General features: G+C 36.1%; 1 protein-coding gene across 7 annotated transcripts in view; it reads right to left on the bottom strand.

The window, feature by feature from the left end:
- Positions 1-2,282: 2,282 nt before the first annotated feature.
- LOC145689078 (uncharacterized) overlaps positions 2,283-24,490 on the bottom strand; it is a 112,584-nt gene continuing 90,376 nt past the window's right edge. For 4 of the 7 annotated variants that reach the window (XM_081763225.1, XM_081763208.1, XM_081763220.1 and 1 more), the window contains 5 exons: positions 22,509-22,652; positions 20,058-20,255; positions 14,546-14,761; positions 9,899-10,006; positions 2,283-5,702 (listed from right to left, as the gene is read on the bottom strand). In XM_081763225.1, coding sequence (XP_081619351.1) covers positions 5,587-5,702; positions 9,899-10,006; positions 14,546-14,761; positions 20,058-20,255; positions 22,509-22,652 — 782 coding nt within the window. In that variant the 3' untranslated portion in view covers positions 2,283-5,586. The remainder of the gene's footprint in view (positions 5,703-9,898; positions 10,007-14,545; positions 14,762-20,057; positions 20,256-22,508; positions 22,653-24,490) is intronic. The other 3 variants (XR_014132099.1, XR_014132100.1, XM_081763231.1) reach the window with 3 other exon arrangements.

Genomic DNA, 24,490 nt, shown 5'->3' with positions numbered 1-24,490 from the left:
ATGGAGGGGACATGTCCCCCTCGTTCCTTCGGGATTTGCGCCAGTGCTACTTGAATGCATCTCGTACTATACGTAGTTCCCAAAAAGTGTGATCCACTTCTTGCAGCGGTGCTGTACTATTCCAAACTTTGAGAATATATATATATATTTTTTTCCCGACGTGATATTATCATTTACGGATAGCGATTACGATTGTGTACCAGTGTTTCAGATTCTGTTTGTGACCTGCGTATCGCCGAGAATATCTTTCTCTGAATTGCTCTTTAGAAAAATGAAATGAATGAGCGCATATTTTTCCCTTGCAAAGTTTGTCATCTCAATTAATAGTACACTTCGATCACCATGTACTGATGCCTGGCCAAACAGGATGAGATGGGAATTACGTAAAGGGTAATGTTATATAATGACGCGAATTTTATTTTGCTTGAACTCCACCACAGGTACGCCCATTACTTTCCACACAATTCTCGTCAATTTCGTAACAACAAAATAAATATTTGATTCGTTTGATATGTAATTTCCTTATTGTAACAAATCCCCCATTTTAAATGCCTCATGGATATATGACAATGGTGAAACTTATTAAATGTTTTAAAGTCATGGACTGTAATCATTAAAAAGCACATTTTCAGCAGTGGTGTCAAACGTTTTATATGAAACTTGTAAAATAATTCCCCAGTAATGGCGTGCAATCTTGCGCAAGTGATAGTTTGAAAGCACACAGTCTCTCGCGTATTTAATGAGTTTAGCCAAGTAACGAAATCGTGGCGAAAACGGACACACCATTTAGTGCTCTTGGAGCTGAACATAGAGTATTAGAAATAGTTGTTCACAGATTTCCCTCTGTGCAGAAAACAGTAGTTTTGACTTATTAAATAAGTTTGTCCACGTTCACATTCTACTTACTGTGATGACCCACCACTGGATACAAAATACATTTTAAAAAATGAAAAACTATTGTAAATGTTTAAGTGTTGAAAGGATACGTGACTATCGCCATGATTATAGTACCAGATAAAACACAACAGATACGGATCTTGCAGTACGAGCATCTACCATGGCTATCTGTCAACAAAGGTAATTTTCTTGCGGGACTACCTGAATATATATAGTTACGTCGATTTAGTGCGGAAGAGTTTTACAGCCATTGCACCATCTCCTGACAGTGAGGCAAATATAGCTATTGTAACTATACCTTGAGATCCTGCAGATAGGAGGCACTGGCCGAAGTGGACGTCCAAGATGATTGTATGTATATTCTATCGGGTGCAGATCGTCTGCATTTTATATTAAACAGGGTTCCAACAGATTTTTGTAAACTGCCTTCCATGACTCTCCTTGACAAAGGTTTACTTAATTCCCAAACAAAAGTTTGTTTTATTTTCCCACTTTTTCGTAATCCTATTAGTTTAGTTAGATACCTAAACTAAAGGTACGGCACTAACTTCCTATAAAATAGGTCAGCCTAGAAAACATACGTGATCATATATATATATATATATAATCAATCTAAGCGATACAGAATTATATGTGAACATACACACGGTAAGACTATCAGCTGTTGAGGAGTTTCACGATCTAACTGCAAAGACTGTTATTAGATTCTGATAAAATTTATATGGAACCCGCAGAAAACTCTTTGAAACTAAACAAAAATAATCAAAATCGGTTCATTTGTTTGAAGGTATGCCGTGAGCATGCACACAATGAAGTCTGTTAATTACGATATTAGACAGGGCTGTAAAAAATTTTCTGTTCAAAAAAAAAAAATCTAGTAGGTTTTATTGGGTAATAATCATAATAAAAACCTCCAAAAAAAAAAAAAAAAAATCAAAAATATACTTCAAAACCTGGATTGAAATAATAACCTTAATACGATCATCATTAGTTTTTTCAATAGTATTTGTCGGTATACGCTTAGTTTCAGAATTTGCTTTATTAAATACATATTTATCAAAAGGAGATCTCCAGCCAAAATAGATTATTATTGAAAAAAAAAAAAATGTTTGGAAATCATGCGCAACACATTTAGTTCTCAAGTTCGATCAAACTCGTCGTAACGCTGTTCAATTGTAATCTGGAAGGAAAGTAATGCGACTACCTTCTTTTGTTCTTGCAGTACATACTCACGTATTAGTACAAACAAATAATAAATCTTTCTCCATGTGTTGGTTAATTAGAAATCCAAAATGCTTCATTTAAAAAAGGATTTCTCAACACCATATTTGGATAATTACACATATGCCAAAGGAAAAGGACTGCACTAAAAATGAAACAAAATCTTCTCTTATGATAATTATTCTTTAATTTTTAATATCATAATTTGAATCGAAGACCTACAAACACTTCCTTGAAAAAGGAAATTACTAAAGAACTACCTCTATTTTCTCAACACTATACCTGGATAATTACACAAACAAAAACGAAAAATAGTTGCATTAAAAAGGAGATCTGGAAACTCCCGAATTCACCTTGAATATCTGGTGGAATATGTGACGTATAGTGCTATTATGACATGTTACAAAGGTCCATTGATCGTAAAATGTATTGTAAGAAAGTAAATTGGCATCTGAAAATGAGATCTTGAAAAAAATCCATCATTTCAGTTCTCAAAAAAAAAAAAAAAAAAAAAAAAAAAAAAAAATTAAAATCCAGTAATCCTTTGAGACACATATATATTTAAGGAAAACATTGATTTTCAGTTAAATAGTTACTGCTTCAGTACTATCTATCCGAGTGTCAAGGCTGATACGTCATTCATTCAGAATGAAACAAGATATCAAATATCCTCCACATATATACATGTTGTACGAGAAGGGAAATTTGGGATAAGATAGGGAAATTTCAATCCAATTCCTTGAAATTTGTTGCTACCTGGAGCAGCCCTGGCTACAGGTATCCTAATATACTCTAGCTTGAAAAATACTATGGTCTATACGTAATGCGTATGCCAAGTTTCGTTGCAATATCGTTACGAGGAAAAAATATTTCTCAATCCTGTTTCACAATACAAATGAGAAACTTTTGGAGAATTGAACCAGTAACAACACTCTTCTCTTTCTAATATACCAAGCATTCCACTCAAATTACACCGATTAATTATCAATCGCCAATAAATTGCAACAAACTTACGTTAGCAACTAAAACAACATTTACTTCCCTTGTTTGGCTCAGAGCTATATCATATAAAATTTTATGGATGTAAAAGAGAAATGATAACAGAGGGAGGGGAAAATACTATAATGTTCATTTCTTGATATGTGCACATAAACTAGACCTAAAGTACCGACAAATAGTACTGATAAAATTTATTTCCTTTCCACTTTTGCAAAGGCAGAAATGTTCTAACGTTAATCCAAATACGTGGCTTCATTTGAGGTCCTAATTTAAAGGGACGTCACCATCCCTTATTGTCGAACGCAAAGAGCATTTTGTAATAACGTTATATCCTCTCGACATAAGAAAGAAAGAAAAAAAACTTTGAAGCCAGCATATATGTTCTAGTTGATTCTATGTTCTAATTGATTATACGTCATACATGTGTGTAACACGACGTTTGGGCCAAAAAGGTTAATAAAGCCGCTTTCTTTGATATCTGGCTCTTGACTTGAGGTACTATCCTAGTATTTGACTGGCACGTTTTGAGGGAAGTTAAATAAATCTTCATTCAGCACGGCTAGCCTTTGAACCCTGAGTGTAATAGAGGATTTTATTTCTATTATATATTATAGAGAATTGCCCACCTCTTTGTTATTCTGCAAAATTGTCTACTTCACCCTTTATAGAAATCGAAGCATAAGCGAGGTACTAAGTGCAAAGTCTGTACCACGAAACGAGGACACGTCTTCACGGATTCCCTTTGTACAAGGGAATTCCATACTTTCACTCCGAATGTATGTAACAAAACATGAATGGTTAAATGGTATTTTAAGTAGGAGTATGGCTTTAAATACGATTTTGTACAATAAAACCCACTAGCTTTTTTTTTTTTTTTTTTAAATCTGGGTTTTTCACAACCCTGATATTAACACTATCAACCGTTAAAGGAGTTTCATGGTTTAGCTTCGATGGGTACCATCAGATCCTAATGGAATTTATATGAAACCACCGCGAGAGCAACTATATCGAAATTATGAGTGACCATACACACAATTATGGTATCAATACTGTCGGCCATTGAGAAGTTTAATGGTTTAGCTCCGAAGACTATTGTTAGATCCTCATGAAATTTATGTGCAACCACTGGAAAATAATAGTCTTTAAAAAAAAATCTGTGCACCTGTGTGGAAGTGTTATGCTTGAACATACAGACAACATAGATATAAACGGGTGGAATTGAGAACTTAGTTTTTTTAAAGTCTGTTAAATAACGTATGCATTTCAACTCAGATCAGAGACGTCACACTTTGTCTACATCAAAGGATTCAAGATGCCGTAGCTAAACAGATTTCAAAACTGAGATTAGAGTTAAGAACCTAGCCACAAATCATGGCACAACACACCTAGATATAACATGACGCATCTGTAACTTATCATTCTATATTGTTGTATTAATTGATTGCTAAATCCCAAATAGCCTTATTACCTCAAAGTTGTCTTTATTATCGAAAAAGACTATTTTGCTTTTCTGACATTAAAGAACTTTTCAATAATTTCCCTAACAAAAATCAAATTCCCTGATTTTCCTGCTCTGTGGGAACCCTGTTAGATCATAGGTCCATGTCTCATATAGACTCGGTGTTAAAATGGATTACCTTGTTAATAATGACCAAGAGTGAATGTATTAGTCAATTCACTAGTGGACAACTCAATTCAGCACCAATAAATCATACCTGTGAGGGTTACATTAATGAAAAGAAGTAACAATAATTACTCAAATTTTACCTTTTAATAAACTAGACATCATTTATAAAAACAAATCAATGGCAATTATGCAGTTTGCTTCTTAACAAAAATTCACATTAATCTTGATTATTTGCAATCAAAAATTTGATTCCATCGCAGATGGCAACTTAAATTAAAATATCTAAGTATTCTCCAGTTTTGTACTTGTTTACAAATGAATTAACACAAACTATTTCTCTGTATATAAGATATACAGATTTAACGGTTAACAAAAATACACTCTGAGTTTCTCATTTCGTTCAATTATAATCTTAGTCTCATTTTAAAAACATATAATCTAAATGCTTGACTGAAAGAGGTACGGAATCAAAATCAACTTTAGAAGTACCAGAAGATAATTTCATCTTTTACTTTTTACAAGTGACAAATTTGACTGCAATTTTTTTCGCATATCATGTTATAAGCAAGTCATACCGTATGTAATTGCGGGACACACACTGACTAAAAGAATTTCATGTCATTATTACTTTAAATCTGTACTTAAACAACAAAACCAAATAGAACATCTGATGATCAAGTATATCACTGAAACTACACAAGACCTAGATGCAAATAACATATGGCCTCAGATTGCAGACCATTCGATCAATGGAGTTATATTTACTACAACAGTTTATACCAACGAACTACTGGTATAATATAATAAACTCTTTTCTCGAAGAACTTGTATGATTACTATGGTTAACTATCAGATGAATTTGCTTTCATCTTCTGATACGCTTCCGCAGCCATCTCCCAATCCGACTCTGTTATTTCTTCTTCCTGTTTCATGATTTTATCGAGATCTTTGCCCTTTTCTGGAAGAGTATATAAAATAAATAAATAAATAAATAAAATACAACAAACAATATTATGTACATTACTAACATACGACTTCTTTATAATACTATTTTACTTTCACAAGGAAAGGCTTGGTCTCGACTTCAAATTGCGTAGATACCCAACCCTTTCTTAAAACTAATTGCTTTAGTACAGCAAAATTCTGAAACATATCTATTTAGGAAGAACATGAGTATATTAAAATAAGTACTACAAACGAAGACCTATTGCTCTGGCTGTGCCTTATGAAATAACTGTTACTGATACTCAGCACCAAATAGCATTGGTTGCAAACTAAAGTGGAAAAGAAACAGTCATCTTGGCTTATTGATATTACACACACGCTAATGTATTGATATGTATAATAAATGCCTGATTTTCTAGATGGAATGATGAAAGACAAGTACTGCATAAACACACTTTTTAAAATCTTTTTAAGGAAGCAGATGAAAATTTCGTGAGCACTAACATTACTCAAAAACCATCCAATTAACTTTGCTTAAATATATCCTTCATTTCATCTCCAGCATTTCAAACAAGATCTTACTTCATATGAATTATTGAATTATGACGATTACTCAACTTTTTTTTTTTTTAATTTTATTTTTATAATCATGTTATCAACTTAAATTAGCACTACAGTATCGAATGGAGGAAATAACCAATTCTTCACACACCAATTCCTTTATAGGTCCGAATTCAAATGATATACAAAAAGTGAAACAGTGCATGACTGGACCGAGACTCGAACCCGGGAACTTCGAAGTACCGTGTATCATTAAATTAGCACTTTCAATTAATTTTTCACTATTCTAGAATAAAACACTGTGGAGAAAATGAAAAAGTTGACCCAGAGCTATATTTAAAAGTACTACCCTTGTATTCAACTCATGGAACTAAGGAAAAACTTTAAAAACCCTGCAGACTTCGGCCCGAAAACTCAGAATCGTGACGCAAGAACCAATACAATACCATGCTTGGTTACAATAAATTTAAAGCTGTTATAAACAATTTAATGCTTAATATTTTCGATATTACGTAATAAATATTAGACACAGATTAACAACGCTTGTTTTAAAAACTCTAGCCTCACCCAATTTCCTGACCAAAAATATTGATTTTAGATTTTCAATGTGATATGAAATATTCTTTAACATGTTAAATTTCTATTTAAATGTGAGAGATAACACTTAAATAGTGTTCTATTAAACCATACTTCCACCATGGCAACTTATAGCTACGTTTAACCGTTATGACTGTCAGGGTAGGATTGTCCCGCTCATTGCTAGAGCAGAAAATTGCGTCACCATTATCAATTCTAGACAGTGGTGGATCCAGAAGAGCGTGCTCTCTCCCTCCTCATGGGAAAATATAACTTTTTTTGAGCTATTTCAACGGGACGAGTCGGCAAAAATATTTTTCTGTTAATATATTAGACCAAATAATCTCTTAGTCTATTATTACTACATATTAGCTAATGTCCACAAGTGTTACAGCGAGTAATATTTGCGTTCCCTCTGACTCCTCCAACTTTTTGCGAAAGAATGAAAAGATATAAACCTTCCAACACTTAAGATGTCAACTTGCACAAAAAAATTATAAGAACTGCTCGAAACTTTTCTCTGTGATAATGTGTCTCCTCAACCTGGCAACAAAGTGAATGAAAATAAACCTTCCTAAACTGGACAGTCGTGCGACTTCGAATTGAAGTATACAGAAGTTTTATACAAACAGTTATTGCCAAAACTGTTACTCTACAGCGATTACTACTCAACTGAGGAACATAACTAATAATGAAATTACTAAGTCTGTCTTGTTTCAAGTTGCCATCAGTAGACGAGGTCTATTATGTATAACAGTATCAAGCTGTTACAGCAGAGAACAGAATGATCCAATTTTACCAGAGTTTTATATTAAAGATATTCACATAAAAACACAATTTATTTTCACTTCATTCTTAATTTCAGTTTTGGGACGTAAAAAGTTTACAATCCATCATAGTGTATTTAAAGTGTTTTTCTTTCACAGTATAACGAAACTAGGCATATCTGTTAATAAACAATAGCATTTAAAAAAACGACAAAACATATCGACTCACTAATACGAGGATGGCTCAATAATTATTGTCCCTGACCTATAAGAAGTATTATTTTTTCAAAAAACTCTCCTTTCATAGTAATACACTTCTTCCACCTATGCTGTAAAGCCACTATGTCAGCTACAAAGAAAGTCTCTGGCTGAGCCGTGAGTCATTCCTCCACAGCTTCAATAACAGCTGCATTTGAGTGAAACTTCTTCGCCTTGAGATGCTCCTTCAACTTTGGAAACAAATGAAAGTCACTAGGGGTGAGGTCGGGGAGTAGGGAGGATGTTCCAACACATCAAAACCAGCAGCATGGATTGCGGCACCAGTAAGATGGCTTTTGTGGGCCGGAGCATTATCTTGGTAGAACAGCTCTGTTCGATGCAACATCCCGCGCCGTTTTTCCTTGATTGCTTCGCGTAACTTAGGGATTAGGGCTGCATAATAGGTCCCCGTGATAGTGTGTCCAACCTCCAGGTAGTCAATAAGGAGTACACCCTTCGCATCCCAAAAAATTGTGGCCATAACCTTGCGTGCTGATGCTTGCACCTTGAACTTGCGTGGGGGAGGCGAACTGCTGTGCCGCCATGCTCTGTCGTTTGGACTTGGGATCATAGTGGTGGAGCCACGTCTCATCCACTGTCACAAATCTATCACAGAACTGTTTCAGATCTGCCCCCATAACCTCCAAACCAGCCCTTGAACATCGAACTCTGTCTTTCTGATGTTCACGAGATAACATTTTGGATACCCACGCACTGACATCTTTCTGAATCCCAAGTGTTCATGCACAATGGTTTTCAGTGAGCCTACAGAGATGTGCATGATGTCTGCTAACTGTTGCACCGTGATTTGTCTGTCTGCTATAATCGTATCATGCACAGCATCAACGTTTTCTGGGGTGCATGCTGTTGTGGGAGGACCAGCACCAGGGGCCTGATGACAGCTTTCCCTGTCGCAACGGAAGTCGCGGCACCAGTTCTTCACCATCTGGTAGGAAGGATCCCCATCACCCAACACACTGATCATGTCCTCATGAATTTCTTTTGGGCTTAACCTCTTTTTCTGGAGGTACTTGATGACAGCTCGTTGTTCGGTTTTCCCCATTTTTTCAAGCTAGGTGCCACCTCTCACACCTGAAACGACAAAAAAGAATATTAATATAACAGCTATGGTTCTGAAATTTAGCATATAGGCATCTAAGAGATTAGGCAACAATATCCCCCATCATCCATCCCAGCTCAAGTATTTTAAATATGCCGGGGACAATAATTATTGAACCTCCCTCGTATGTAAATTAGTTTATGTGGAAATATCAAATTTTGGGGATACTGGACCTTGAAACTTGATGGAATAAACTGAACTTAGTAGTATACGGAGAAATATACACACACATATATTGGTAACCGGTACATATCGTAATATCCTACACGTGCTCTATATTTGCACACCAACATGTGCTTTTCGTTTGTAGACAAAACCACGTACTCTCTTACTACAACTACTACAAGCCAGCAGACTAGAGGCATCCTTCTCATCATGCGACATAAGAGGACCACTAGCACCACCGCTGTCCAGAAGAATGTATAAAACACAATGTAAAATCTCCATCAGCGTCACTTTCGACTTGTCATCCCTGCTCTCTTAGCTTGCCTAGAGCTCTGTGGAAACTCAAACACTCTCTTTACTTGCCTGGAGCACTGGGAGATCCTAACCGCAACCACCTAGCTTTTCTGGAGTTCTGTGGCTTCCTGTCCGCTTAGATTGCCTGGAGCTCTGCGGAACTTCAAACCCTCTTTGCTTGCCTAGAGCACTGAGAATTTTTAAACCATTATCACTTAGCTTCCCTGGAACTCTGTTGTATCCTTTCTTGGCTGTCCGGGCCTTGGACATCTATTTACCCACACAAACTATATACAGAACTTTGTGTTGGTTCTTGGACCACAATTAGAGTGAATTTTATATGTTATATTGTACATAACAAGACTTTTTTTTATATATAATAAAACGGTTCTGGGAGAAAAGTACACTCCATGTGCTAAATTGCTCTGTACCTACTACCTTACCAACCTAATTTTACAATATACTCACCTTTCAAGAAATTCTCCATGAATTTGAAAATTGCGAAGGCACGGTGAAAATGTGAAGCATCTGGTGTCTCTCCTGGTTTTAGAAGCTCCTTCAGGTCTTGGAATGGGCCTTTCAAACAAAAACAAAAATATCAACACTAGTTAATATATGAACTTGCCATGCTGAGAATGAAAACTACAAGTACAAATTATGCAAATAAGTTCATAACTGTTGAATGATGAATGAAGTATCTATCACATTTTGCCATTAGTTGAATTATGTTTCTAGCAGTGACTTTTAAGTGAAACAAAACAGCTTACAGGTAAATACAACCACTTTTATTTTTCAAAATGATAATTACTCCTCGTGTTCCTACTGTTCAACCTCTGTTGTATTCTAAAGTATTAAGTTAAGGAAGGTAGTTCAGGTTTTCAATATGTATCTCGTGCGGAACAACATATTAGCCTCGACTGTAATAATGTAAATATCACAAAATTTAACACGTTCGCTGCGTTACGAGTCACCGGTGGCTCGTATGATATTTCATTTCTGTGCGGTACCATTTTACGCATTGTATTACCTCTGTGCGTTTGTGGTGTTTTCGTTCGTAAAGATTTTTTTCAACGGACAAACCTTCAACGAGACACACGGTGACTCTTATAGCACTGAGATCCAAACTCAGTTGTACACTGCCGCAGCGAACGTGTAAGACATATCAAGTTACTGCTGCATGAGATTTAAAGCAACATGTTCACCAAACAGAGGAAAGTTCTCCATATAAATGGAATAATTTCCAAGATGGTATCTCTAGTCCACAGCCCTTTTTTGCTCTCAGTAATTTTAATATTGTGAGAGAAGAAACACTACACACCCTAAGAAACATAGAACCCAAGAAACGATCATTTATCCTAGTATAATAATACTTCAAACGGGCGAATATAATAATTTTTGGCATTGTCCCGCTCGGAAATAATTGAACCAACTCAATGAAATCCCACTATAGTCTTTACTGCAATTTCAAGATAGTTATAGGCTACTTATTTAATACTAGCATAGTTTCCAGGGAGATGATCAATAGCGTAAAATGTAGACAAAGATGTATGAAAAATTAAATAAGTTACTTTTTGATTCATTCTTTTGATTCCCTACGCTTTCAATCAAATGGGATGAATGCGATGTTTACGGGTATAAGAAGGTTTACTGACAATTTCTCAAGGTTCGGAGAAGCTACGTCTCCGGAAGAGGAGTGCATTGGTTCGAACTCCAATGAAATTGAATCTGTTAATGAACTTCTCCACGACCTCAGCAAAAGAAAATGGACATGAGATTTGGAACATGGAATATTAGGAGTCTTTATAGGGCAGGCGCGTTAAAATCCGTAACGAGTGAGTTAGAGAAATACAGGATGGACCTAGTAGGAGTTCGGGAAGTTAGGTGGGAAGGAAATGGATCTGTGAATTCCGGAAATTTTACGTTCTTTTATGGGGAATGAAATAAAAATCACCAGTTAGGGACAGGGTTTTTCGTTCATAAGCGTATATTACCAGCAATTAAACGGGTTGAATTTGTTACTGACAGACTTTCTTTTATTACTCTTAAGGGACGCTGGTGTGATATTATTGTTTTAAATGTACATGCCCCAACTGAAGATAAGGATGACGATATAAAAGACAGTTCTTACGAAGAAGCGGAACGGATATTTGACCAACTCCCGCGATACCACATGAAAATTCTATTAGGGGATTTCAATGCGAAGGTAGAACGAGAGGATATTTTCAAATCGATTATAGGGAACGAAAGTCTGCATAAGGTAAGTAATGACAACGGTGTTAGACTTGTGAACTTTGCAACATCCAAAAACCTAATCGTGAAGAGTACAAAATTCCCACATCGCGACATTCATAAATACACTTGGACATCACCAGACGGGAGAACACATAATCAAATTGATCACGTTTTAGTAGATAGAAGAAGGCAATCTAGCATAATTGATGTCCGGTCGTTTAGAGGGGCTGATTGTGACACTAACCACTACCTGGTAGCAGCGATAGTACGAGAGAGATTATCGTTGAATAAAGGTAATATTCATTGTCCGAAAACGGAGAGATTCAATTTAAAGAAATTAGAAGAGAGCCAGGTAAGAGAGAAATACCAGATTGAAGTTTCGAATAGATTCTCGGCTTTAGAAGATTCGGAGTGCACTAGTGTTGAGGATACCTGGATTGAAATTAGAGATAGCATTAAAATTTCAGCAAAAGAAAAATTGGGACACGCGGAAATACGTAGGAACAAACCATGGTTCGACCAGGAATGCATAAAACTAGCAGAGAAGAGAAAACAGGCAAAATTACGCTGGCCACAAAATCCAAATGAAATAACTACATAAAATTTCGCAGATATCAGGCGGGAAACTTCCAAAACTTTTAGAACAAAGAAACGCGATTCTCTAAAGCTAAAATTAAGGAACTTGAAGATAATAGTAAAAATAAAAAAATCCGGGACATGTATAAAAGGATCAACGAATTTAAGAAAGACTATCAACCTCGTGCTTATATATTAAAGAAATCTGACGGTACAGTTCTCACTGACACGGATAGCATCTTAAGTAGATGGAAAGATTTCTTTGACGATTTGCTTAACACTCAACAAAAAACTAGTGTGCGTGGAGACAAGGAGATACACACCCCAGAACCGTATATTCCAGAACCCAACCGAATAGAAGGAGAAATCGCTATAAAGAAATTAAAGAAACACAAATCTCCGGGTGTAGATGAAATTCCGGTTGAGTTAATTTTAGCTGGAGGCGAAAAATTGTGGAACAAGATACACAAACTCATTCTCTTTATCTGGAACAAGGAAGAATTGCCACAACAGTGGAAAGAATCAATCATTGTTCCAATTCACAAGAAAGGCGACAAAACTGACTGTAATAATTATCGAGGCATTTCTCTTCTGTCAACATCCTATAAAATCCTTTCAAATATTCTATTAGCAAGACTGACCCCATACGCAGATGAAATTATTGGAGATTACCAGTGCGGATTTAGACGAAATCGATCAACTATCGACCAAATATTTACCATTAGACAAATACTCGAAAAAAAGTGGGAATATAATACCCCGGTACATCAACTATTTATTGATTTTAGAAAGGCGTACGACTCGGTTAGGAGAGAAACATTATACAAAGTTCTTACAGAACTTGGAATATCGAGAAAGCTAATTAGATTAATTAAGATACGTTTAAACGAATCCCAAAGTAAAGTCCGGGTAGGAAAAGTTTTGTCCACGAGCTTTTACGTCGAAAATGGCCTGAAACAAGGAGATGCGTTGTCGCCATTATTATTTAACTTCGTTTTGGAATACGCTATAAGGAAAATCAAAGATAGCAACCAGGGCTTACAGTTGAACGGTATTCACCAGGTTATGGCATATGCTGATGATGTAAATTTAATAGGAGATGATAGGAGAACAATAGAAAGAAATGCAGAGATCTTATTAAACGCTTGCAAGGACATGGGTTTAGAAGTAAATGCAGAGAAAACTAAATACATGGAAGTGCCTCGGGACCGGAATACAGCAAATTATGGATGCGTTAAAATATTAAATAATACTTTTGATAAAGTGGATACTTTCAAATATCTAGGATCAATATTAACAGACGAAAATCATATTCACGGAGAAATTAAATGTCGACTAAAAGCAGGGAACTCGTGGTACTATTCGGTTCAAAATCTCTTGCCTTCGCGAATTCTATCGAGGAATTTGAAGCTTAAAATATACAAAATGATAATCATGCCTGTTGTTTTGTATGGCTGCGAAACATGGTCACTTACTCTGAGGGAAGAACATAAACTGAAAGTATTTGAGAACAAGATCGAGATGAATATTCGGACCCAAGAGAAACGGGAATGGGGAATGGCGGAAACTTCACAACGAGGAACTACATAATTTATATGGTTTACCCAACATTGTGAGGGTCGTCAAGTCTAGGAGGCTTAGGTGGGCGGGTCATGTAGCTAGAATGGAAGAAAGTAGAAACGCTTTCAAAGTCTTGACTGGAAGACCAATCGGAAAACGACCATTAGGAAGATCTAGGCGCAAATGGGAGGACAATATTAAGATGGATCTCGCAGAGATTGGAATACAAAGTAGAAACTGGATGCAGTTAGCTAAGGATAGAAGTCAGTGGAGAACTTTTGTGAACGCGGCATTGAACCTCCGGGTTTCATAGGCCATACAGTTAGTTAGTTAGTTAATGAACTTCTCAAGGATAAAGCAAAAGGTCAAGATAAGTGTGTACTCCCTATGGAGATATGCTTCGGCACGTACTGTAGGTGATGTAGTCAGCATCATGATCGGGTCACCTTTACTTCTTCAGGTTTTCCAGGAACCCGTTTGACAGGTGCTGGGTAAACATATGAGCCGATCTGAAAGTGAATAAAATCCCTTTCCACCGAGGATCAAACTAGGGTCATCTGCTGATAGATAAACGCCTAACCGATTCGGCATGCATCGTGGCTCTGATAAAGTGTTCTATACATTTCAAATGCTTTCCATTAATACTATCTATTTGTGAAGAACAACACGCACATCAATTAGTTAAAATAAAAACGGCTCTTATTTTAAAGCTTGTGTGGTATATATATATACATATAAAGTCATTACCTGGAAGGGTGTCGGAGACTTTGGGACGTGGTTTGTGGCATTGTCTACAATCTTTGCGCCAAGAGTAGTTTGCTGTATTGCAACCATTTTCGCCACATACCCAGTCTTCTTTTCCTGCAGAATCAGAGTCCTTCTTACTATCATCATCGGCGTTCTTACGGGGTTCTTCAGAATTTTTGGTCCGATTAGTGTCGAGTTCCTTCTTCCGACCACTAGCTAGACCGAAAAAAAAACAGGAAGAAAAATATTACATTTTAACAGTAGCAAACATTAATTAGAAAATATGATTTAATGAAGGTTATTTGCCAAATAATAGCAGTTATTCCATGTCAATTCAACCGCTCATGACACCCCTTAGCAGCGATCTTTATGATATTTTGGTAACGGTTTTCCGTTTACTAGTAAGGGAATATGGCAAAATTTTAAGTCGTTAGATCGCAGTGTTTGAAAGATATAGCCTGTTAGTTTGTCAGCTATTTATAACAGTTGTTAAGTATTGCTAAATGTACAGTGAAACAAAAATAAACCTAGAAAATGGATAACGATAGCTAAAAACCATGATTTTTTAAATCTTTAGTATCCTTTGTAGCACTATATTAACTGTTATTTATGGAATTAGGTAATTAAGTTATCGATCGAAAAACTATTGTAATCATTTAGTAAGCGGCTGTCCGGCTCTGAGGGCTATACGGTGTGAAGCTTGGGAAGAAAATGCGATGCAATCAGTTTTCAAATCGGTTTAGAAAGAGTACGAAAATTGCCAAAAACTTATTTGGTCTTAATAAAGCAACCTATTTGCAAACTTTCAACAATGAGGACTAAATCAATAATTAAATTTAAACATTGCCATCATGAGTAAAACAATGAAAAAGACGACCTACTTAATTAAAATGTATTCTAATACATAATTCAAACAAATTTACATAATTAATAATGGAATCTTGAAGTAACGGATGTACGTCGCACAAATAAGGATTCAGTGCCAAATATTATTGACAGTGACTGTTTTCCGGGTGCTTCTAAATCTGCTAATACTTTACCTTGTCCCCATGCGTAAAGTACTTTACAAATGTCAGAGCTTGGCTACACAGGTTATGAATGTTGATATTTGCCTTGGTATTACCAATAACAGCTACCTTCAAGGTGAAACTACAAATATTACCAATGCTACACCAATAATAACACATAAGTTTTGCCGCTTTCCAGCTGGATAAGATACTCATGTCACTAAGGTCCTCTACACGTATTTTAAGGCGTGTTCCACGACGTGCTTGACCAACGGTAGCTGATGCCCTCGAAATCAAATGATACAAAAGACTGAATCAACCAGTATCTATTCCCATTTGTTGCAGTAAGTGTTCCCAAACAATCAGATAATGTTAAGAATCTGACTTCTTGGATGAAGCAACCAGTTCGGCTCTGGCGCAATATCAGTCATGGCGCCTTAACGTGGGCTTCAACGAAGATGAAGAAATCTCGATTAAACCAGAAATTTTCCAATTTCAGGACTGAACAAAAACTTGACGATGGTTACATCAGTGGAGAAGTCCGTCTTTTTTAATTTTTGATGATATAGTTGCGGCCCCGGACACCTCTGTGTTAGAGACCCTTTTAGAGAAACATCCAACCCACTCTGACAATTTCATCTCGCCGATCTTCCTGATGATCAACACATTTTTCACGGAATTTAAATTTACTGAGGTTCAAAATACAATTAACTCCTTTCTGTCAGGCAGCGCGGGAGGCCTAGTCGGGCTTCGTCCACTATTCTTTTAAAGACCTTTTTTCTTGTCAAATACTGGAATCGAAGGAAAAACTCCTAAAATCCTCTTGTGATCTATTTAATTTTAATCATTTGTGGAAAAGTAACTATGGAAGTTCGCCCGTTGTTTTTCGGTGACAAATTTACAGCACTGAAAAAAAGGAAGATGGTGATCGGCTTATAGCGGTTTGGAATTTCTAAGGCAGATTATCGGTAAAAATTGTATACATTAAAATACTGAGCCAATTAAGAACTTTTTATCCCCCCATCAACTTGGTGTTTGTATTCCTAATGATACCGAGGCAGCTGTTCATTCAACTGGAGTTCACTTTTCTTCTACTCACAGTGATACTAAGGCGATCATAAAGTTGGATTTTTGAAATGCCTTTATTGAGCTTTGCCAGGATACCAGGCTTGCCGCAGTGCTAAATGACTTTTTCTTCAATTTATCCGTATATTCATCGATGCTACGCTCAACCCAGTGATCTGCTTTCGGTGAAACCACTATTTCTTCTCAGAGAGATGCACAACAAGATGATCCCCTGGGTCCAACACTTTTCGCTATAACTATTCATTCTTTAATTAAATCACCTAACACTGAATTAAATATTTGGTACTTAGACGATGGAACAATTGATGGTGGTTCTTTCATCCTTAATACAAATAAACGAGAAGGCATTTGTTCTGGCTTACGTCTTAATTTTTCTAAATGCGAGGCCGATTGTCTTGGTTCAGACGAAACCACATTCGACGAAATCTCTAGAAGATTTAACACTTAAAGACCCGGAGGGGATTTAAATGTAGAAACGCTTGGATCCCGGCCATTTTAAATGTATTTTTAAAATTTTGTTACTCAGAAACTACTCTTTTAAAGTGAATGAAACTTTCAGGTTCAATCGAATAAAAATGTACTAATATAACAGAAAAGCAGTAATGCACTTAGCATTGTTACCGTTGAATACACAGTGTTGCAAACTTTAAGGAATATTTTTTGTATGTTGGAAATCCAATCGAAAGATACATTGTCCGATAATTTCGTGTAAATTGCAAACGACCATACAACTAAATATAAATAAGTTTAAATATACACTACATATCACAATATGTCACTCCGCCCTCTCCTCTCCCTTTTGGTGACATGTTAGGTGCGAGGACGTTTAGAAGCGCGGTGCGATGGTTGAGAACTAGTGCTGGGAACAGCATCGAGAGTTGTTTTCGTGTTACTGTCGGAAGATTCTAGTTGTTCTAATATTGTAGCAATGTCTAAATATTAGATTAATCGTCCGTTTCAAACGCATCGGAGTCGCTATCATCTATTATTTCTGTAATTTCTCCGGGCGAAAATACGCCACTATCATAAGAACCACGACTTGTTGCGGTGGTATTCATGGCCAAAAGCTGAACTAAAAAGAGGAAGTGAACCCTAAGCAAATTACAAGAAGGATGTAGAAACAACCACACACACTTCCACTGGCTTATAAAACAGGAGAGAAAAAAAATAACTACATGATTTTTTTTCCTTCTGAGTACTCATATCTTTTTGGGGAATATACACTTAACACAGCATGTCATATAAATCTACGCAGTACGTGACCTGTAGGCATGAAGGTGATAAATATTAGTGAAAAGTAAACAGAAGGGAGTAGCTGTATGAAGCTGTTGGCTTCTTTCGTCAACTGCGTGTTGAAGTGCGGAAACTGACCTTGAGTGCACGGCAACTAAAGTTGTCTCCGGGACTGAACGCCTCGTAACGAGAGGGCAACTATAGTTGTCCATGGGTCTTTAAGTGTTAATGAGGCTGCTCCTGGCATACGTCCTTTAACCACTCAGAATGCTTGCCTTTTAGGTGCTGCTCTCACCTCTGAAGCACTTACTAACATGTTATTGAATAAAATACCTAATTTAGAAGTGTTCTTGTCTCGACTCTCCTCTTTTTTCTTTAACGTGCGTCTTTGTCAATTCCTTGCTTAATCTATTCTTTTACGATGCTTTCCATCTTGGCATGAGACTTCATTGCTGGTAAAACATGATCGTCCTTAAAACTGGACTTGAATCAATTCTGAACTGCTTCTTAAATAACGACTTTTGGATTCAAGTATGTTTACCTGTTGGCTTGGATGATCTTGGTATTTGATGAGTTGTAGATATAGCAAGAGCTACATTCTTAGCGTCTTACCACAGATCTTTTCGTTTAGTCGAAGCTCTCCTTCCACAGAGTTATACCTTCTCGCTATCATTCTCAATTACGGACACTGATGGGACATGATTATTTGTTCGTAAATTAGAAGTATCTGTTAGAGAGAAGTTACATAAATTTAGATTGTTCGAAGCTCATGTGGTGGAGGCTGATATCAAAGTATTATACTAGAATTTCAGGGGGAATAACAGGAAAAGCCGCTCTGAAAATTAACAAAAATATGTCTTAAGGATGTGTTTATGTGCATGTGCACTGCAAAATTCTTGTGATCATTTTTATCTCAAATGTAAGTCATAATCCCTTAATTCGCTTGATGACTATAAGTAAAAGTAAAAGTAATGAATTTCCTGAGGAAAAGCCTTAAATAGCTGTCTGTTGTATAATCCTGGAGACACAAGTTTCTGATCGGAGTTTACCTGTAATTGTTCGATCAGTTTAAGAAATCATTTAAAGATTTACTTTTAGATTGCAGAAAATATTTTCTGTGCTAAATCAGTATGAGCTAAGAATAATTTCTATCCGTTATGGAGGTTACTAAAACGTTCGGGGTAAACGAACACTGTCCATGTCCGTATCTGAGTGTCCAAGTAAAAGAGAGGGTTCTCTCCGACAATGCATATATTTTTTGCCGGGACACAGAAGTTTGTCCGTATTATGATGATGATGTCAGTTAAGGAAGGTTTCGTTGTAAATGAAAACATAATACAATTTACCACTTAATAGTACTAAGTTAGATCCTTAGGTCGTAAACTGTTGGCTTCCAGTTTCTTGCCACATATTTTAAAAACAACTATCAGTATATGCTTTTACACTCTATTCTCAACTTGACTATAAACAAGAAAATTTACATTTTAGAAGTGGCATTTTAATATTTATTTATATTATTTTTACGTTTCGTGGTACTGCTCTTAGACTACAGGAGGTGACAAAAAATGAATTATGGTAATGAAATGAAAGGTCAAAAGATTGTATGTATCATTTATGCAGTGAGCGGGAACCAAACTCGTGAACAATGCTACATAAATGGTAATGTTCTATTTGCTGCAAATTAATAAAACGACTAACAATTAGTAGCAGCGCAGGCAAACTGAGTTAATTTTTCTAATATTAACATAATTGTAAATAATGGAAGTGGAGTAATATTGCAGTCTACTTTGCACTCAGTTTCAAAAATAGATCATTTTTACTACTTCCACACTTCGTATTCTTAAGTTTTTCTTATAATTAAATGGTACTGAACGGAGATAGAGTAGTGTGGGTGTTCTGAGCGTTTCCAGGAACTGAGGATGCTATACAATGAAAATTTCTCGATAGATATATATATGAACGATATTTTTCAAATGCTTTTACTGTAACAATTATTGCTATCAATATATTTTTCAAAGTAGTTCTCGCATATGCTCAGTTCGTACTTTGAAAATGGGAGAGGCATATACAGGAAAAGCGTTAAATCTACATTTTTTTAATACTTTAAGAGGTTAGCAATTTCGCCGCAACTACTCTAGATACATAGCCAAGAACGCAATGGTCTACACTGTACGATCTACACCCACCTCCGTTGGATTCTTCTGTTATAATAGGTGGTGGTAATGATGACTGATCTTCAGTTTTTACAGGCAGAGATTTGGGACCGCCGCACTTCTTGCAGTCCTTTCGATAACTAAAATTGTAGAATCCACAGTCTTTCTTACTACACAACCAATCTCCTTCAAAATTATTTCTGCTCACGGCTTTATCATCTCCAACCATATCTGAGGCAAAGAATCAATCTAGTAATGAGAGTACAGAACTGCGAATTCCTAAGCAAATATTTCACGAAAGACATGGTTATATTTATTTCTATGGGTATATATGAATAATAATAATAATAATAATAATAATAATAATAATAATAATAATAATAATAATAATAATAAATTGTTGATATACGTTATTTTTGCTTGAAAAAGGAAAATATTGGCAAATAACACTTGATATGACGTAAATATCAGATTTGGTGGGAGTCTAAATTTTCAAGGTATAAGGTGGTATATGAAAGATTTGAAGCCAACTTGAAGCATTAGGCCCGGTCTCCAACAGTTTCAGTACTGAAAAAAAGTGTTCAACTACAATCAATCAATGGAAAAGGGGAAACATAGTACTAAACAGAAATACATCCTACCTTCTCAATTTTCTTTCTTTCTCTCTCTCTCTCTCTTTTTTTTTTCTTTCTTACAATGAAATGCAAGGTTTATGAGTGAGAACGGAAAATAACAATGATACTACATGAGAAAATTCTGAACAGACAAATTTTGAGAAGTAGACGTTCTTTTTTTTCTTTTTTTTTTTCCTTTCTTTCTTTTGTTGTTTGGATAAGATTCAGATAGTTGATGAATTATGACGTTGAAGTAATTTTCTTGGGGTAATGTAATGAACAACACATGCCGAAGGTTGTTCGCTTTATATACGAGCATTTTTGACGGGTACTCACCCCCTTTGAGATACCGCGTCGCCACCACCGTAGACCCCCTACATTGTGAACTAACACACGGCATTGCAGTTTCCATTGCTGCAAGCTCCGGTGCAACACAACCATGGAAATTCTGTTCCACTCCTTCTGCAAGCTTTCCATAGGCCATCCAGGGTGCGCGGGTGGCGATTTTGAAGACGTCGTTTCAACAGTCTAAATGTGAAAAAATCCATTGTACAGGCAACTGGGCTTTTCACAGGGATGTCTTCAAACAGAATGACACGAATTCTTAATTTCTCTGCCATTTCCTCATAAAAACGTAGTGATGCTCTGGCGGTATGACTCAAAGCCTTGTCTATATGGATCTTCACCTGGTGAGTGTCCATTCCATACAATTATGGGATGTCTCTCCGATAGATAGGTGTCAGAATGGATTCTTGGAAGTATCTTGGATTCACCTTCACGTTTTTATTACCTTGCGTATCATATCAGCATAACTTACCCCCTATCCGAATCCCTTAACAACCAAAAAGCCACGAGGGAAACTTTTCCTGCAATGGCGAACAAAGTTGCAGCGCCCCTTGCCGTCAATGTCACGGTATGTGATCGCCCGAATGTAACCAACTGGAGTGGGATAGACATATGATTCATCCATTGTGACAATTTTCTTCCATTTGGAACCCACCAGGTACTATTCATACAGTTAGTTTCTTGCAGTTTGCCTTATGTTCTGCAATGTGACGCGGTAGCAAGTGGTACACATGGGCCTTCCGCCCACACTTGAACCTGAGGCTCTTGTGAACGGTTTTGTTCACAGTTGACGGTGTGAGGTGGAATCTGTGGCCCACACCACGTCGAGTCAGGGGATTTTCTTGGCACGGCAATCGATGGATTCCCCTTAGCACTACAGGTGCCATTTTGCATGCAGCCTTCTCCTGATGGTTTTCGTGAATGAATGTTTCGCAAGGGGAACCTGTTGTGGGCAACGGGTCACAATAGCTTTCGCAGTCGACATCTCGATGTTAATCCATTCTCCCGACTCTGTTTCAACATGCAAACGTACGTACAATTAGCATAGAAAAGGGCCATTACGTAACCCTCCCAATACCGGTTGATTTTCATCGCCATTTGATAACACTCACTACCAACATTTACGCACCTACACGATCAGATACAACACTGCACACGCCAGCAAACCCATAGTCGCAGCATGATACGCCAGGTACGCCGAGTCGAAAATGGTCGGATATACAGCGAACAACTTTCTGTATTAAAATTTCGATATCATCGGGCTACATTAGATTTCTGATAAAATGTAATTCTACTCAGTGCGATACGTTTTAAATTTGTACGAAACTACAGTCACTTGTAAATTTCAGCAGCGGAGTTTTCTTTATTTTAGAAAATACGCATCTGTCATCTTCATACCAAAAAACTGATTTTAGCATTAACATACACCTATGTGTCTTAAGAAATCAAATAAACATTTGATCGAAAACAATAGAAGATGTGAAGACTATGCCCCACATAGCAGTCATCACAGTCCGACCCTCACCTTCACCTCCTGAAGCCACTGATTGTTCTTCGGTTTTCGCAGGCTCTGGTCTGGGACAGCCACACTTTCTGCAGTCCTTTCGGTAATTAAAATTATAAAATTCACAGCCTTTCTTCGCGCATAGCCAATCTCCTTCAGCTGAATCTGAAATAACGACCAATACATATATTGACAAAATTTCTTTCAGTGTTATTTTTTACTCAATCCAGGTTCTTTTGTTTTATTTATATTGAAATATAATTAGTGACAACATGATATCAATAATATGCTTGAAGAGATACGATTCTCGATTTTGTTTGCTTGAGATACGATTCTCGATTATTGTTAGAAAAATATCACTTAGAACACTACAACAAGAGAAGACAAGATGTGATAGTCTGAGACAATTGTAATCATATTATATATATATTTCCCTTCTCTTAAAGTAACTGCTGAAGTAAGCGAGATCAAGAAAACCCTACATTGTTTACAATATGAAGAAAAATACCATCCCAGCATCTGTTCCAGAAAAGTGATGAGAAAACTACTACAAATAATGCAAGTCATACAAAACAACAATAACAACAATAATAATAATAATAATAATAATAATAATAATAATAATAATAATAATAATAATAATAATAATAAAAATAATAATAATAATAATAATAATAATAATAATAATAATAATAATAATAATAATAATAATAATAATAATACGTTTCTTCAATACAGAACAACTAGCAACTCATGTCGTAACACAACAGCTGCATAATAAATCAAGGAACATTTTACAACAAGCGAATTTTGAGCCCCGCATTACCAACCGGGGGAGGGGATACTTTGTGTCCATCGGAGTTAAGTTATTTGTAATTACTCTTCTAATAGTTTCTTTAAAATTGTAAAAAAATACATTATTGCTCAACACGTTTAGGTAAAGCATATCCTTACGGTGGTGCAAATTGAATGTTAGCGTGCCTCATAAATTTCCTATTTTAAGTTGGTGGGGACAAAGTACCCCACCCCCACCCCACCCACAAGTGTCACTGCTAGACGGCAGTATAATAAATAGATGTTAGTCTTATTCCGCGTACTGTTCACTTGTGTTACTGTAGATTTCTAATTTGTTTCTTTTGCGAGATATATTTGATCTTAACAGGTGAGTTCAAAATGCGCCCCCCTTTGGTGGTCTGCGCTATAAAAAATACCTAGGTAGTGCGAGGATTAATCTTAACGAATGTATTTATTCTTCCTTCTCTTAATTTTATGCCGCTATTTACAGAATAGTTTCCGAACGTAATGGAATCAACACATATTACATACCAAGTATCGGTACAGAGAAATACTTTTGGCAATCTAATTATGACAGAATGAAAACCGCACTGGATCTTTTTTCTTTAAAAAAAAAAAAAAAGGAATGAGATATCTGACATTATAACTCCTGTAAGAAGAATGTAATTATAACATTAAAAAAAATGAAGTTATTATCTAATGACCACATACACAACTGAAATAAGGAATACGGTGGCCCCATGGTACAACACTGAGTTGCTCCTAGCTTGATCTCGGGGTCTTGTTTTCTCCCATATTCTTATTTCACTAATTCCTTCAAGATTCGTCAGTTGCATTTATTATTCACCTTATTTATTTATTCAAAAAATTACCCAAAACAGAGCTAAGAAGCTCCGACTACTTTGGATGCTACATAATTCTAAAGTACATACATTTAAATGTATACATTAAAACCTTACAAAAATAGTTTATAGATAATTAATACATAGATATATCAATTTTAAATACATACATACAGAGGAAATCAGGCGAGTGAATCAAGACATTAATTATTTTATACAAAATCAAATATGAATTTACTTCTCTTCTGGATTCTACGGAGCCAACTCATTTAATGACATTTTATAAGAAATATGGACGTCCCTTTCAGGATGATTTGTGAGGATTTAGCTCAACGCAAAATCAAGGGACGTTAAAGATTATATTTT

Source organism: Thermobia domestica, chromosome 1, assembly GCF_964235325.1.
Source record: "Thermobia domestica chromosome 1, izTheDome1.hap1.1, whole genome shotgun sequence".
NCBI classification, from domain to species: Eukaryota; Metazoa; Arthropoda; class Insecta; order Zygentoma; family Lepismatidae; genus Thermobia; species Thermobia domestica.
The sequence above is the reverse complement of the archived record's forward strand: the minus strand, read 5'-3'. Positions and strand labels throughout refer to the sequence as shown.